The sequence below is a fragment of the Octopus bimaculoides genome, chromosome 11 (genome assembly GCF_001194135.2).
Source record: "Octopus bimaculoides isolate UCB-OBI-ISO-001 chromosome 11, ASM119413v2, whole genome shotgun sequence".
Classification (NCBI taxonomy): Eukaryota; Metazoa; Mollusca; class Cephalopoda; order Octopoda; family Octopodidae; genus Octopus; species Octopus bimaculoides.
In genome coordinates this window covers 8,135,312-8,150,460 of record NC_068991.1, presented here as the reverse complement: position 1 = coordinate 8,150,460, position 15,149 = coordinate 8,135,312, and the positions used below count along the sequence as shown (strand labels likewise).

The 15,149-nt window shown below is 35.6% G+C and overlaps 1 protein-coding gene across 7 annotated transcripts in view; it reads right to left on the bottom strand.

Moving 5' to 3' along the window:
- The window catches only part of LOC106880892 (enolase-phosphatase E1), a 210,473-nt gene that overhangs the window by 65,202 nt on the left and 130,122 nt on the right, over nt 1-15,149 (bottom strand). For all 7 annotated transcript variants that reach the window (XM_052971469.1, XM_052971468.1, XM_052971472.1 and 4 more), the window contains one exon: nt 10,519-10,582. In XM_052971469.1, the coding sequence (XP_052827429.1) occupies nt 10,519-10,582 (64 nt within the window). The remainder of the gene's footprint in view (nt 1-10,518; nt 10,583-15,149) is intronic.

The following is a 15,149-nucleotide window of genomic DNA, read 5'->3' as shown; positions in this document are numbered from 1 at the left end:
ATATATATATATATATATTGATGTCCTGTACCCATATATGCATGTATGTATATATATAGATGTAGGTATGTACATATATGTATGAATATATGCATATATTTATATATTATTTATAATATATACACACACATATATATTTGTGTGAATGCATATTATATACATATATATATATATAATTAGACACACACACTCACAACAATAATCAAATTTTGAGGATGAAGATATAGGGAGTTTTGTGTACTCGCAAAGAAAATAAAGACATACCACAAGAAAACTATAGCTGTCCATTCATATGTAACAAATTGCTAATAAATTCATACAATATTAATATAGTGAGAAGTAAATCATATAAGATTGTTATCTGCTGACTCTAAGTTAATAACAAATAGCAAACATTTAGGAAAGCAGAAAGGAAGAAGCAGAAACTAGTATAAAACTGCACTGAAGCAGAAAACAAGTTTCGTAAGGAACATAGTACCTTTCGTTTGAGGAAGATCGGGAATTCTAGGCATATTCCTTTAAGAAGATATGGAATAGAATAAGAAAGTCTTGCTATATTATATATGTTTATATATAATATAAAACAGCCCCAGGTGAGGTTTGTTTTCTTCTGTGTAGGTTTAGTAATAGACCAGGTAGAGATGTGCTGGAAGTTAATGTCTGAAATACCTTCGCAGAGTTCTTGCACGCCCCATAACTAAGACAGCCTGTGAGTGATGGAGTTAGTTGTAGGTGGATAGAAAACGTAAAAGAAAAAAAAGAAATACGTAGAGATAGTGAAGCTTTTGAGGGAGGATGGGAAGTGTGATGTGTGCTTGTTTAGATCCAGTAGCTGACTTAACCATTCTAGTCTATAACTTTTACTGCTGCCCCCAAGGAAAAAGAAAAAAAGAATGAAATACAATAAAAAAATAAAAATAAATAAAATACCGACCAAGTTTACTTTTGAATAGAAAAGAAATATGTGTAAAACAGATCAGTTTTCTTCAACCCATTAAAATATCTTAGTTTGAAAAGAAAGAAGAAAAACAAAAAATGTGACCTCCTCACTCCTCCTTAAATCTTAGGGAATAGCTTAAATTAAAATATAAAGGGACAGACACAGGCTTGGATGTGTGGTTTAGAAACTTGCTTTGCAGTCATGTGATTTTGGGTTCAGTTTCACTGTACAACACCTTGGGTATGTCTTACAATATAACCCTGGGCTGACCAATGCCTTGTGAGTGAACCTGATGGAAGTTGTGTGGAAATTATGATTATGATCCCCAGACTCTAACCACTAAGCTATGTACCTTCACATTATTTCATTTGTCTAAAGCAGTGGTTCTCAACTAGGGGTCCATGTGGCCCCTGAGGATCCATATAAGACTTTTGGGGATCCACAGTAGTATTTTGAGGACCCCTGAAAAAATTTTGCTTTAGATCTATGTATGTATTGGTTTGGTTTTTTTTCTCTCTACCATTTTCCATAGTTCAACCTACACAACAGGAATTTCGAAAGAAGTTTTTATAAAACTAGTTTTTATAAAACTAGTTTTTAAACATCAAATGGCTGTGGGGTTCCACCAGAATAAAATAGTAATCGAAGGGTCCATAGATGGAAAATGGTTGAGAACCCCTGGTCTAAAACATAAAATGATATGGAATTAAGTCACTATTTTCCCATTCGAGACATTCTTCAAATGCCATATTTTATTAATTCTTTTCTTGAACTCTTTTACTTGTTTCAGTCATTTGACTGCAGCCATGCTGGAGCACTGCCTTTAGTCGAGCAAATCGACCCCAGGACTTATTCTCTGTAAGCCCAGTACTTATTCTATCGATCTCTTTTGCCACACTGCTAAGTTACAGAGATGTAAACACACCAGCACCGGTTGTCAAGTCATGTTGGGCGTACAAACATGTACACACACACACACACGTATATATATATATATATATATATATATATACACACATACAACGGGCTTCTTTCAGTTTCCGTCTACCAAATCTACTCACAAGGCTTTTGTTGGCTTGAGGCTATAGTAGAAGACACTTGTGCAAGGTGCCATGCTATGGGACTGAACCTGGAACCATGTGGTTGGTAAGCATGCTACTTACCACACAGCCACTCCAGCACCATGTTTATTTTATATTATATCTTTCACTTGTTTCATTCATTGGACTACAGCCATGCTGGGGCACCAACTTGGAGGGTTTTTGTAGAACAGATTGGTTCCAGTACTTGCTTTTGTTTGAAGTCCAATTCTATCAGACTCTTTTGTCAAATTGCTAAGTTACCAAGATGTAAACAAACTAACACTGGTTGCCAAGTGGTGTGTGTGTGTGTGTGTGACAAATACACACATACATGATGGGCTTCCACACAGTTTTCATCAACCAAATTCACTTACAAGGCATTGATCAGCTGGGAGGTAGAGGCTGCTGCAAGAGAAGACACTTGCCCAAGGTGCTGCACAGAGGGACTGAACTTGAAACCACATGGTTGCAAAGTGAGCTTGTTAACCACATAGCCATGGCTGCACCTATTTCTGTAAATAATTTGCTAAATTTTCGCTGCAGGTGAGTAGGGAATATACAGGTACCAAAGGAATGTTTAACAATAAAAAAAATATAAATAAATGCAAAAAATAAAAAAAAAGTAAAGGAATATTTAAGAAAATATGTGGTACATTCTTTGAGGAGAGAAATATATGAAAGAATGGGTAGGTAGATTGACAACATACAATGTGATGGTTTTCACAGGGAGAGGGCCAAGTGCTTTGAGGAGAAAAGACAATTGTGATAACAGCTAGAAAATGACTCCAGAGCAAATTGCTGCCCAACATACATGAAGTCAAAAAATAGTTTTTGAATTGATTATACTGCAAAAGTGAGTTTAACTTTTTGGTGTACAAGTTACTCCGTCAAGTGTAATTCTTATTTATTCACATTGTTTTGAATTAAATGTGCATTACTCCAAGGCTCTGAGATTTTGTGCTGATGCCATGTTAAAAGCACTGGTGTTGGTGCCACATAAAAAGCACCCAGTACACTTTGTAAAGTGGTTGGCATTAGGAAGGGCGTCCAGTCATAGAAAAGCAAGCCAAAACAGACTATGGAGCCTGGTGTGGCTTCTGGCCTTACCAGCTCCTGTCAAACCAACCATCTTGTGCTAGTATGGAAAATGGACACTAAATGATGACAATGTGATTGTTTATTTTTAGAATGACATTGCAGGTTAGGTGTGAGAGGTTGGATATGGCTGGTGTGAACATAAACGGGGGAAGAATATTTGGGGCTAGGATGTTGAAACTTTCAGACAAGATGGCAAAGGACCACGATATCTGCTGCCCTGTTGTACTCAAGGACACCCGTATTCCACAGCAGAAGTGTTAAGGCTGCTCCCCCACCGGGAATTGGATTGGCCTGCAAGAATCCTATGCCAGTGTCATGTACTATGCACTCGTGCCGGTGCCATGTAAGAGGTGCTCATGCCAGTGTCAGGTAAAAGCACCTGACATACTCTGTTAAGTGGTTGGTGTTAAGAAGGGCACCCAGCCGTAGAAACCATGCCAAATCAGACTGGAGTCTGGTGCAGCTCTTGGACAACTGATGTTAAATGATGATGATGATGGCTGGTTTAAACACCAAAGGGTTGAAGTACTATTCTATAAATATTATAAAAAAATAAAATAAAAGTAATAATAACCATTATCTTTGAGCTGTCTTATCTTTATTTATTTTCTGTCTTACTTGTTTCAGTCATTGGATTGTGGCCATGCTGGGGCACTACCTTGAAGGGTTTAGTCAAACAAATCAACCCCAGTACTCAATTTTAAAGCTTCGTACTTATTGTATTGGTCTCCTTTTCCAGACCACTAAGTCACAAGGACAAAAGCAAATCAACGCCAGTTGTCAAGTTGAGATGGTGAGGCATCAAACACAAAGATACATAAAGACAGACACACAGACACGACGGGATTCCACAGTTTCCATCTTCCAAATTCCCTCATAAAGATTATTGGGGTCCAGGGCTGTTGTAGAAGATGCTTGCCCAAGGTGCCGTGAAGTAGGACTGAAGCCAAAACTACAAAGTTACAATGCAAGTTTCTTAACCAAACACCCACGCCTGCAGATTGTTCCTAACATCATCTGACAGCTATTTTTATTAGTTTATTTTTACTTGTACTTTTACTACACACCATAGTCTTAGAGTAACTGTAAAAATGCGTATTACAATTCTTTAGTATAAACCAGAGAATATTGAGAAGGAGGGGAGAGAGATTTATTTATTCTATGGCTGTGTAAGCTTTCATATTTTAATATTTTGATTCTAAGTGGAAAAAAAAAATCAATAAAATATTATGAACTAAATTACAAAGTCAATAGATTTATTTAAAGAGTAATGATGAAATTATGGTTGTATTGATAATAATGATTTTTAAACAGGTATAAAAGATCAAATTGAGAGAGAGAGAGGGGTGGGGTGGATTAATAACATGTCTTTCCCAAAGATATTAACAATCTAATATTGATTATAACGAAAACTGTCCACTGAAAGAAACAATCTTAGCATTATTAAAGCTATTATATGGCATTCACTAAACTACCTCTAAAATATTTAAAGACTGAATTTGTAAATTTTTTTTAATTATTGAGATGGAAATGAGGAAACGTTATATGATGGTTATTCTGGACATGGTTTGCTGAGGACAGAGTAGCATATATCTTTCAAATTACTATCAACCAGTCATCATTTAAAATATGGAGAAAAGACAGACCACTGAAAGGAAATAAAATTGGTACAGAGTGTCTAATTCTTCAGATTGAAACATAATATTTTTATTAATTAGAGAAAAGCAGTAATGAATTTAGGAAGGATTTTAATTAAACAACATGACTCACACACACAAATATTGTGTAATGCTTGATGGCTTTTTGTAGTTGTAGATATTTCACTTGGTTGTAAGAAGTGAATTTATACTTCAGCGTTGTAAATCTTTTCACTATTTATCACTTTCCATTACGCTGTTATTACTGTGTTGTATTCTAGGTGTGTGTGTGTGTTTTTTTTTTCTTACCTGCTCTGCCCACTAACATTCTGCTGAGAACATTACCATCTGATGATTTCATTGGAATGTGGAAGAAGTGACTTCTTCATTCTTCAGCAACTGAAATTTCAGCTAACCGACACCTACTAGGATCCAGTAACAGCTGGATGTATCGAAACCACAACTGTTCTACATGCGAGACAGAGATAGAGCGTCTTTCAAGAGATGCATTGAGAAAATGGGTCTAGATGTCTAGTCTGGCAACATGTGGCTATGAAATGGAACCTCTTGACACGTGCTTCTTAAGCATTTTAAAATCTTCCCTCACTTTGGCACAAAAGCTTATTTCCAGTGCTTTCTATCTCATCAACCATTATCCAAAAGTGTGATTTTTCTTTACATCACAACATAAAGCAATAACAAAACATTCAGACCAGTCATCTCAGGCCCAAATGTTCTACCCGTTCTGTGTTCAAACTGACCCCATCATGCCCCTCACAATTACCCTGCAATGTCATTCAAAAAGTAAACAAATGCATCATTGAAATCTCAAAGCTTACGAGATAATGTATGATTTATTCAAAACATTATGAATAAATAAGCTATATATTTGACAGAGTAATCATTATCAACGTTTAATGTCTGCTTTCCATGCTAGCATGGGATGGACGATTTGACTGAGGGCTGGTGAACCAGATGGCTACACCAGGCTCCAATCTGATTTGGCAGAGTTTCTACAGCTGGATGCCCTTCCTAACGCCAATAATCTGAATGCCCTTCCTAACGCCAGTAAGCTGAATGCTAAAGGGTTAAAGGCACTTAAATAAACCCAAGTATACAGCTCGCTATCGTAGGCAAATGTTTAACATACACAAAATCTATAATAGATGTTTGTATGCCAGCATCATCAGCCTTTAGTTAAAAAAAAAACATGTCTGACCATGAGGAAATATCTTACAAGGAAACAGGTGAAGGTTAGTGGCAAGAAAGGCCCCTGGCCAAAGAAAATCTGCCTTAACAAATTCCATCTGACCCATGCAAGATGGAAAAGTGGACATTAAAACAATACCAATAATAATGACAACAATGTTGTCTTTATCCTCCTGACCTCATTCTTAATAATTTCAATCTTATTTTAATTTTAAATTCTGTTTACTAAGTTTTGAAGCTACAGAATTAGAACGACTACTCCTCAGAGGGTCCTCTACATCAATGGTTTCCAACTAGGGTATCAAAGACTAGTTAGGGGTCCTGCAAAGTTTTAAATTTAACCCTTTGGTATATCATTGTTTTAATAACATACACTTTGTTTTAATTAATTTTGAAAATAATCAAGAATTTGGTAGGGCTTAATAAACTGACTAATTGTCTAATTGTCTCATTATAATACTGGGATTTGGAGTACAACTTTTTTTTAAAAAAAACTTTTTAGCCAAAAAGAAAGGTAGTGTCCATGACCTTTTACAGGGCCACTAAAAGCAGGTAGAAGGAAGGAAGGTATCCTCAAACCGGAAACCTAGTCTGAATGCTTGTGACAGAGTGGACGCTGAGAGTGACCTATGCTCTAACAAACTTATATTCTTAACAACTTAACCAATGAGACATTTTCATAAAATTAAGAGAGAAGATCTTAATTTAAATATGAACCCTTTTAAAACACGTTCTTTGTATCATAAAACTGGGAGCAACCTCAGGAAGGTTTATTAAAAGGGTTAAATAACATAAATTGACATTATTATTCAATATTTGCACATTAACCCCTTAACATTCAGATTTCATACATTAATCATTTAGCATTTAGATTATTGTCAAATGTAAGACTTGGTTATTCACATTGTTTTGAATCAATCATACATTATCTTTAGCTTTGAGATTCTGATAATGCAATTGTTTATTTTTAGAGTGACATTGTAGGGTCAGTGTGAGATGCCAGATCTGGCCAGTTTGAATGGAAAATAGATAGAATATTTGCACTGGATATGGCTTGTTTAAATGCTAAAGGGTTAAGGAAAGGAAGATAAAGTGATGAGGACATAGAAACTTTGGAAACCCTTGCACTGTGGTCACTTAATTGCTAGAGACAGCAAGTAAGTCTTCCTCAAATTACAGTCAACCATTCTCAAAGAAGAGTCACAACTTGAATCTTTCTGATCAATGGTCTGTTTAACTAATGCTGACCTGGGGCTAAACAAAACTACTGAATTAAAAACTGATTTTTTTAATATACAATTTTGTCCCAAACAAGGCATGAGACCACTGTAGCATAAGGGGCTACAAAGAAGGAAAGAAAAGGGGCCTACAAGTTCAATAGATGTTGATTGACAAAAAGCTTAACCTTTTAGCATTCAAATTACTCCATCAGTTGTTATGCTCATTTATTCACATAGTTTTTGAATCATGTGATTATTTGTTTCAGTCGTTTGACTGCGGTCATGCTGGAGCATCGCCTTTAGTTGAGCAAATCGACCCTGGGACTTATTCTTTGTAAGCCTAGTACTGATTCTATCGGTCTCTTTTGCCGAACCGCTAAGTGACGGGGGACATAAGCACACCAGCATCGGTTGTCAAGCAATGCTAGGGGGACAAACACAGACACACAAATATACAGGCTTCTTTCAGTTTCTGTCTACCAAATCCACTCACAAAGCTTTGGTCGGCCTGAGGCTATAGTAAAAGACACTTGCCCAAGATGCCACGCAGTGGGACTGAACCCGGAACCATGTGGCTGGTAAGCAAGCTACTTACCACACAGCCACTCCTGCGCCTATGATTGTTTATTTTTAAAATGACATTGTAAGGTAGGTGTGAAAGGCCAGATCTAGCCAGTCTGAACATAAAACAGGCAGAATAATTGGGCTGGATATGGCCAGTTTAAATGCAAAAGAGTTAAAGGGGTGGGTATCACAGACCAGCAGTTTGAAGAATGAAGCTATTAGAATAAAATGTTTACTAAAGATGCCTCTGATTTTTTGGTTATTTTATTCTGAAATTAAATATTCTGATTTGCTTTGAAATAACAAGACATTGCTTTAAGTTGTATTTGAAATCAACACTTACAAGCTTGTAATTCAACACCCTCTGTTCTCACTGAACTTCACTTGTAACGTTACAATACAATAACTTTACTGTGGTAACGTCAGACACCACACCACAAACTGGTTTTTACTACACTCAGTTTATGAGTAATTAGTCGTGTTGCTTACTCGTAAGCAGAACACATGCATTTAATCTGTCGTTGCGAGTCCATAGTCAGTATGTAAATAGCAGGCGTCATACTACCCATTTAGGGACAAGAATTAGTAAGACTAATATTTCAAATGAGAACCTTGAGATAACCTGATCAACTGTTTTTACATCAAATTAAACCTTATTAGACAGAGATAAATTATTAAAAACCATCTTTCTTCCTTCATTTTCTTTCTTTTTTTTTATGTAAGAAAATACATTTACCATATTTCTACTGAGATACCCTGCCTTTATTTTAATATTTTTATTTTTTGGAAATAGCGAAGAATTTAGTAAAATAACTTTGCCATTATTAAGCTGGTATTTGGAACCATGTAAGTAGCATGAAAGTTTGAAAGTTAATCCTTAATCATCTTAATCCTTTTGTTACCATACTTCTGTGGAAATGCACAACCTTTGTTTCAATTAAATTTCGAGAAACAATGGAGAATTTAGTAAAAAGACTTTATCATTGTTAAGCTAGAGTTTGGAACATAAATTAATATGAAATTTTAAAGGAAGATTCTTATTTAGACAAATTCAAAGCAGGAATTTGCCTCACAAAACCAGGGCCAATTTTAGGGTTAGGGTTGGTACCACAAGGGTTAAAACAGGAAATTTGTATAATAGAACCAGGGACAACCTCAGACAGAGTTGGTATCAAAAGGGTTAATAAACTCGAATAGTCAGAATCAAACCACAGAAATAAACATATATATATCCGTATAAGAACAATATAAAACATGCATTTCTCAAATGACAGTCTTCTTCCAATTTCATTGTATACAATAATTAATTAATTAATTAATTTTGCAGACAATAGTTGATTCATTAAAAGTTAATACATATTTCAAAGCAGATTATAAAATCTAAAAGTGAAAGATATGTAATACGAAATACTGAAATAAGTTTTAATACTTTGGCAGAACTACAATCATGTGACGCTGATACAATATACCACTGTATTATACAGTAGACAAATGTAACAGTATACAACACACTTATATGATACTGCGTGTTATATTTATGGGGCCCAATATCTATGGTATATATACTCTGCAATTTAATATTCATGTATTACTATTCAGATCATAGATGAATGAGTTAGTAGGATATTTGATAACGAGAGTCCAGCAGATAAAATCTTGCTTGTTACAAGCACAGTATCTTGTTTGTGAGTTGGACATTTAATTCTTAAATGGTCCAGTCCAAAAATGAGAAAGTTTATGAAGATAAAAATGAATGGTGGGGACAAATTGCTGTGCTTAACCCTTTTTGATGCCAACCCATGCAAGACAACTCTTAGCTCCAGGGTACAGACTTACTGTTTTAACCCTGTAGTATTCAGATTACTTTAATCAAATGTCACAGTTTTTAATTAATCATGGATTATCTCATAGCTTTGAGATTTCGATGACACGATTGCTTATTTTTAGAATGACATTGTAGGATAGGTGTAAGAGGCTGAATTTGGATGGTTCAAACATAAGGTAGAATATTTGGGCTGGATATGACCATTTTAAATGCTACACATTTGAAGTAATTTAAATTACAATTTCCCATTAAAATGCCACGCTAATTTATTTTCTAACATCAGCTTAATAATGACAAAATTTATTTTACAACATTTTTCATTATTTTCAAATTGAGAGAAAAACTGTGTTTCAATAGAAATATAGCAACGAAAGGCTTAACAAAATTAAGATCGTTTTTAACTGCTTCAATATTATTGCAAAAGAAAGAAGACTTAAATAGATGCAGAGGAAGGGAGCAAAGAATCCCACTAGCATGTGTGGGTGGCGGGGACAGGTATTTGGGAGTTTAAGAATCACCAGTCCGGTCCGGTTCTGCATATAGCAGAACTACAAAACAACAAGTGTTGTGTTGGAATATAATTTTGAGTTCAACTCTACTTGTGTACTTGGCCAAAGTAATGGGAGAGAGGGGAGCTATCACAGTGCTTAGTCTCAGACCAGAGATGCTTATGATCGCTGCCATGAGATTCAGACTTGTTATTCTTCCAATAACCGGCTGCATGTGACAGCCGGTACGAGACTCATCGTGTGAAGAAGGCATCAGCCTCCTCAGGTAGATATCTCCTTCGTTCATGACAGATTCTACGTTAATATTAAACAGAATGTGACGCTTTAAAGCTTCAAAGACGACAATTTGGCTCAGCAGAAGCAAACAAGGATTACTGAAAAGAAAGATTATCCATGTCACAACAATATAGTTAGTAATGATAAAAATTACTTACCAGTGAAGGTGGCATTTGTATTAGACATTGACTGAGTTTCTCCGTTTTTGATGATTTCCTCTTCCTGCGAAACATAAGTTAAACTTTCACTTACAGTTCGTTTTGTTAAGATCGGCATGACGAATTACAGTTCAACACAACACAAAATAATTAATGCAATTATAAATCACTATATTTTAGGGAACGTACAAATATATAGATATATATTGAATTATATATATATATGTGAGAGTGTGTTGGTATCTATGTAATATCTATATTAATCTACCGTTCAATTTCAGTTGTGTGTCATGAGATGCTGCTACAGACTGTGCCAACTCGAATAAAGCCCTGCTACTTTTAATATTACCAGCTGTCGAAATGACACACTATTTACAGCACATTGGTAGTAGACAAGATATAGATAAATAGCACCCCCACTACCATTACCACCACCACCACCCTAGCCCAGCCAGCCATTTCTGATTCAGAATAATATACAGGCAAGTAAGTGAATTAGTAAGGTATCAAGAATTGTTGCTGGCATGAACTGGGAATGCATTTGTAGTAGACATTATCACACAACAGTTGCTGACAGGAATGTTATGTAGAGAGGTTTTACATGGGATGTGGGTTACAAAGGATAAGGTAGATAACAGTTGATAAAGAATAATACACGGATGAAGGATGTAACAAATGACACATTTAATAACAAAAGTTCTCTGATTATATCAACTTAGAAGAACGAAAGACAAAAAACAAAGACATTTGTTATAAAGGCTATTTTTAAATGTGAAAAAAAAAATGGTGGACAAGAGAAGGCATAAATCATATTTTTTTAAGGGTTTCTTATTAAATGAAGATAAAAAATAAAAATGTCCAGGTGTTTTATAAGAGGAGATTATTAGATATCGGATTATAAGCAGATATCAAAAATGGGCTTAGTCAGATGATAGATGAAAGAATAAAGCAGAAATATCAGTACACAAGAAACAGGGTTCTAAAAATCACGTGCACACACTCACATGTACAAAGAAGTAACAAATGGGAGGAAAAGTACTCAACCTAGTACGGTGTACTCTTTTACTCTTTTATTTGTTTCAGTCATTTGACTGCGGCCATGCTGGAGCACTGCCTTTAGTCGAGCAAATCGACCCCAGGACTTATTTTTTGTAAGCCTAGTACTTATTCTATCGGTCTCTTTTGCCAAACCGCTAAGTGACGGGGATGTAAACACACCAGCATCGGTTGTCAAGCACACACCCATGAGGTTAGGAAGCCAACTTCTTACCACACTCCCACACTGGTTCCTATTATATTATACACTAAATTAATTCCAGAAATAATATAACTAATACACCATCATTGTAATCCTCATCAACATATTATATCAGCTTTTGATTCTAGCAAGGAATGGACAAGTTGTCACAGACTGAGTCAGTTCCAATTAGGTGGGTCACGAATCATGTCTCACTCCTACATTCTATTTTCGGCATGGGTTCTATGGTGGAGTGCTCTTCCTGACACCAACTGGTTTTGCAGAGTGTACTTGGTATAGTCTATCATGGTACACTCACTAGAGAGGCTGTCTAGTCCCTGGCAATACTAAAGCATGTTCTCAACTCTACACTGACTCCATTTTCTCATGGCAATGTGAAAGAGAGGGTGAAGCAAAGAGAGCGATGAAAGAGCAAGATGACAGAACAGAGATTATGATGGGGGAGGGGGACAAAGAGATAGGGGAAAGAGTGTGGCAGAAAAGACAATGATCGTAGAGAGACTTTGATAGGCAGTTACATGCTGGTTATTGACAAGGATATTAAATAGAATAGTACAACATGAGAAGAATAAGACAGGGTGATGGAAGAGGGAGTAATGAAAGTGATGTATGCTAGTAATGAATGATGCAAGAAGGACTAAAGTGATAGATAGCAATAAAGATGAGTGATAGAAGAAAAAGAGATGTCAATAGAGGGAGTAAGGGCAGGAGTAACAGGAGAAAGGGAAATAAAGAGACAGACAGACAGAGAGTAATGGCTAGCAGCAAAGAAGAGTAATGGGAGGAGGATTCAATATTTACACCAGATGGTCATCTTTTGTAATATAGCATAAGGGAAGGTAGAGTGATAAAGGAGTGAAGGTGGGTGTATTGAATATGGACAGATCGAAACTTCAACTTCCACCATTTTAATGTTTACTTCACCATGTTTCAATGAGTGGGTAGGTATTCTACAGCACTACAGATTGCCACTCATCATTCCTTTGTTATCTTCCCTGTGAGATATAGCTTCTAGAGCACTTCATCCTAAGTCTCCCTTGGTTCGCTTCTACCACAGATTCCATCCACTCAAACTGCTCAGCACTTCTATATATATATATAACTAACAAACACCACATGCAGTATATACTCACACCAGTGCAGTCTTTTTCTCTCTTGTATGCAACATCTGATTCCTCTTATATCTAGGTTTTCTCTCAGAGCTCACCTGCACCCCACTGCCAATGCACACCAACATTACATATCCAGCAGAGTATTCTCACTTCCTTTCTTTATAACCTTTGAAAATCCCTTGCAGTCAAGGCCCATGACCTGCTATAATGAAGTACTGAACTTTGTATACAAGCATCATGCAATCTCCCCTTTATTTATTCAGAAACTCTGTCACCAGATGAGATAATAACTGCCTAAACTTTCCCCAATCAGTTCTTATTTTTCTATGTACCTTCACTGCTTGTTAAGTCACATAACAAACACTATTTATTTCAAGGGGGACGTCTAGGCACTTCAAAGAATCTATATCCTATGTACTCTTATTTTTGACTACTCCTGTGCACCTGTCAAATACAATGTCTGTTTTTACAGTCAGTCAGTCTTTGATCCAGGTGTACTTTTGTATGCTGGATACACCATACAGAATTTCTATCCACTCCTTTCTGCATATCAAGCAGGACCATCTTTCCTGATGGTAGTAGGGTCCTGTCTCCCTTTTCTACTCTTGCTTTGGCCAAATTTATTTTGAAGCCTCCAAATTTTTTTGGTGCAGGTTTTGGGTTCATTCCTACTGCACAGCACCTTGGGTAAGTGTCTTTTACTATAGACCCAGATCAACCAATACCCTGTGAATAAATTTGTTGAATGAAAAATGTGTGGAAGCCTGTTGTATGTGTGTGTGTGTGTGTGTGTGTGTTTCCTCTCCTAAACTACTTGACAACCATTGTTGGTTTGTTTACATCCTTGTAATATAGTGGTTTGGTAAAAGATATTGATAGAATAAGTACTAAACTTTAAAAATAAGAACTGGGGTCAATCTATTTAACTAGAGCCCTTCAAAGCAATGGCATGGTAGTGTTGTAATACAATGACTAAAACAAGACACAAAAAAGAAAAGAATTACTTTTTATGAATATTTTACTTTAAAATTTTTTTTTAAATAATTTCCATTACTAACAAATATTTTGCAGCATGTATTGTTAAATTTCTGTTTCCTGTATACACCAAGAAAAGCACTAGGTTTTTATCATAATTTAGAGAATATATTAACAGAAATTACTCAAGCATATTTCTATCTGAGAGATGTAAATAACAACATAGCAGAGAAGGCCCCCAGTTAAATAGAGCAAGGAAAATCTAATTATCTCTCACCCTTACCCTACCAGAATCCCCTAAATAATTTCCAGAAACACATAATAATCACTGTTTTAGAAGTCATTTGGTTCCATTTAAAGAACCCCCCCCCCCATTTTAAACACCTCACTTCATTTCCTGCCCCCTGTTTGTATATGGAAAGGAGGATGGGGTGGTATTAACCAAGAATTGGCATATTTTACAGTGCTACTCCATCATACTCAGAAAGATTCCAGATAAGAATAGGTGACAATGCAGTTACAGAGAATGCTGAAGTCCTCGTTGGACATTATCTTAATCTTATAATATCATAATCTTATAGTATTACAAATCCTATTCAAATATTCTTTTTCTTATCATGTGCTTCCAAGTTCAGTCCCAATGCAGGGTACTTTGGCTAGTGTCTTCTATTTTAAAAAAGCACACCTGGTTAAAAAGAAACTCTGAAAAGATTCTTAGAAATATAGGTCCCAGAGAAAATATTGTGAGTAAAATGGCCTTTTAATGTTATCAATAAGAAATTTTATGAAGACTTAACTCTCAAATTTTATTACTGGGTTGGAGAGATATGATTATCTGAGAACTAAATAATCTCCTAACTCTTCTTATTTCTTTACTGCCCACAAGGAGCTAGACACAGAGGGGATAATCAGTGATAATGTTCTAACACTTCGGTTACCATATTTTTCATTGAAATGTACTGTTTTTTGTTTTAGTTAATTTTGAAAATGATGAAGAATTTAACAAAATTTAGCAGAATTTATTACACTCAAAATTGGAATATAAATTAACAAGACATTTTGATGCAAGGTTTAATTTAGATTACTTTAAAACAGGAAGTTTTTATTCATAGAATAAGGGACAGTCTGATGCAGTTTCGCAGCAGAAGAGTTAAACAGACAAAGAGATTATGTGATGTTTATGCCTTTGAATATAGTGGAAACAAGGATTTCAAATTGTGTCTCAAATTTGAGTTGCCAGGAGTTTTGTCTTCTCCAGCTTACGGATATTAGTCAGAATAAATAAC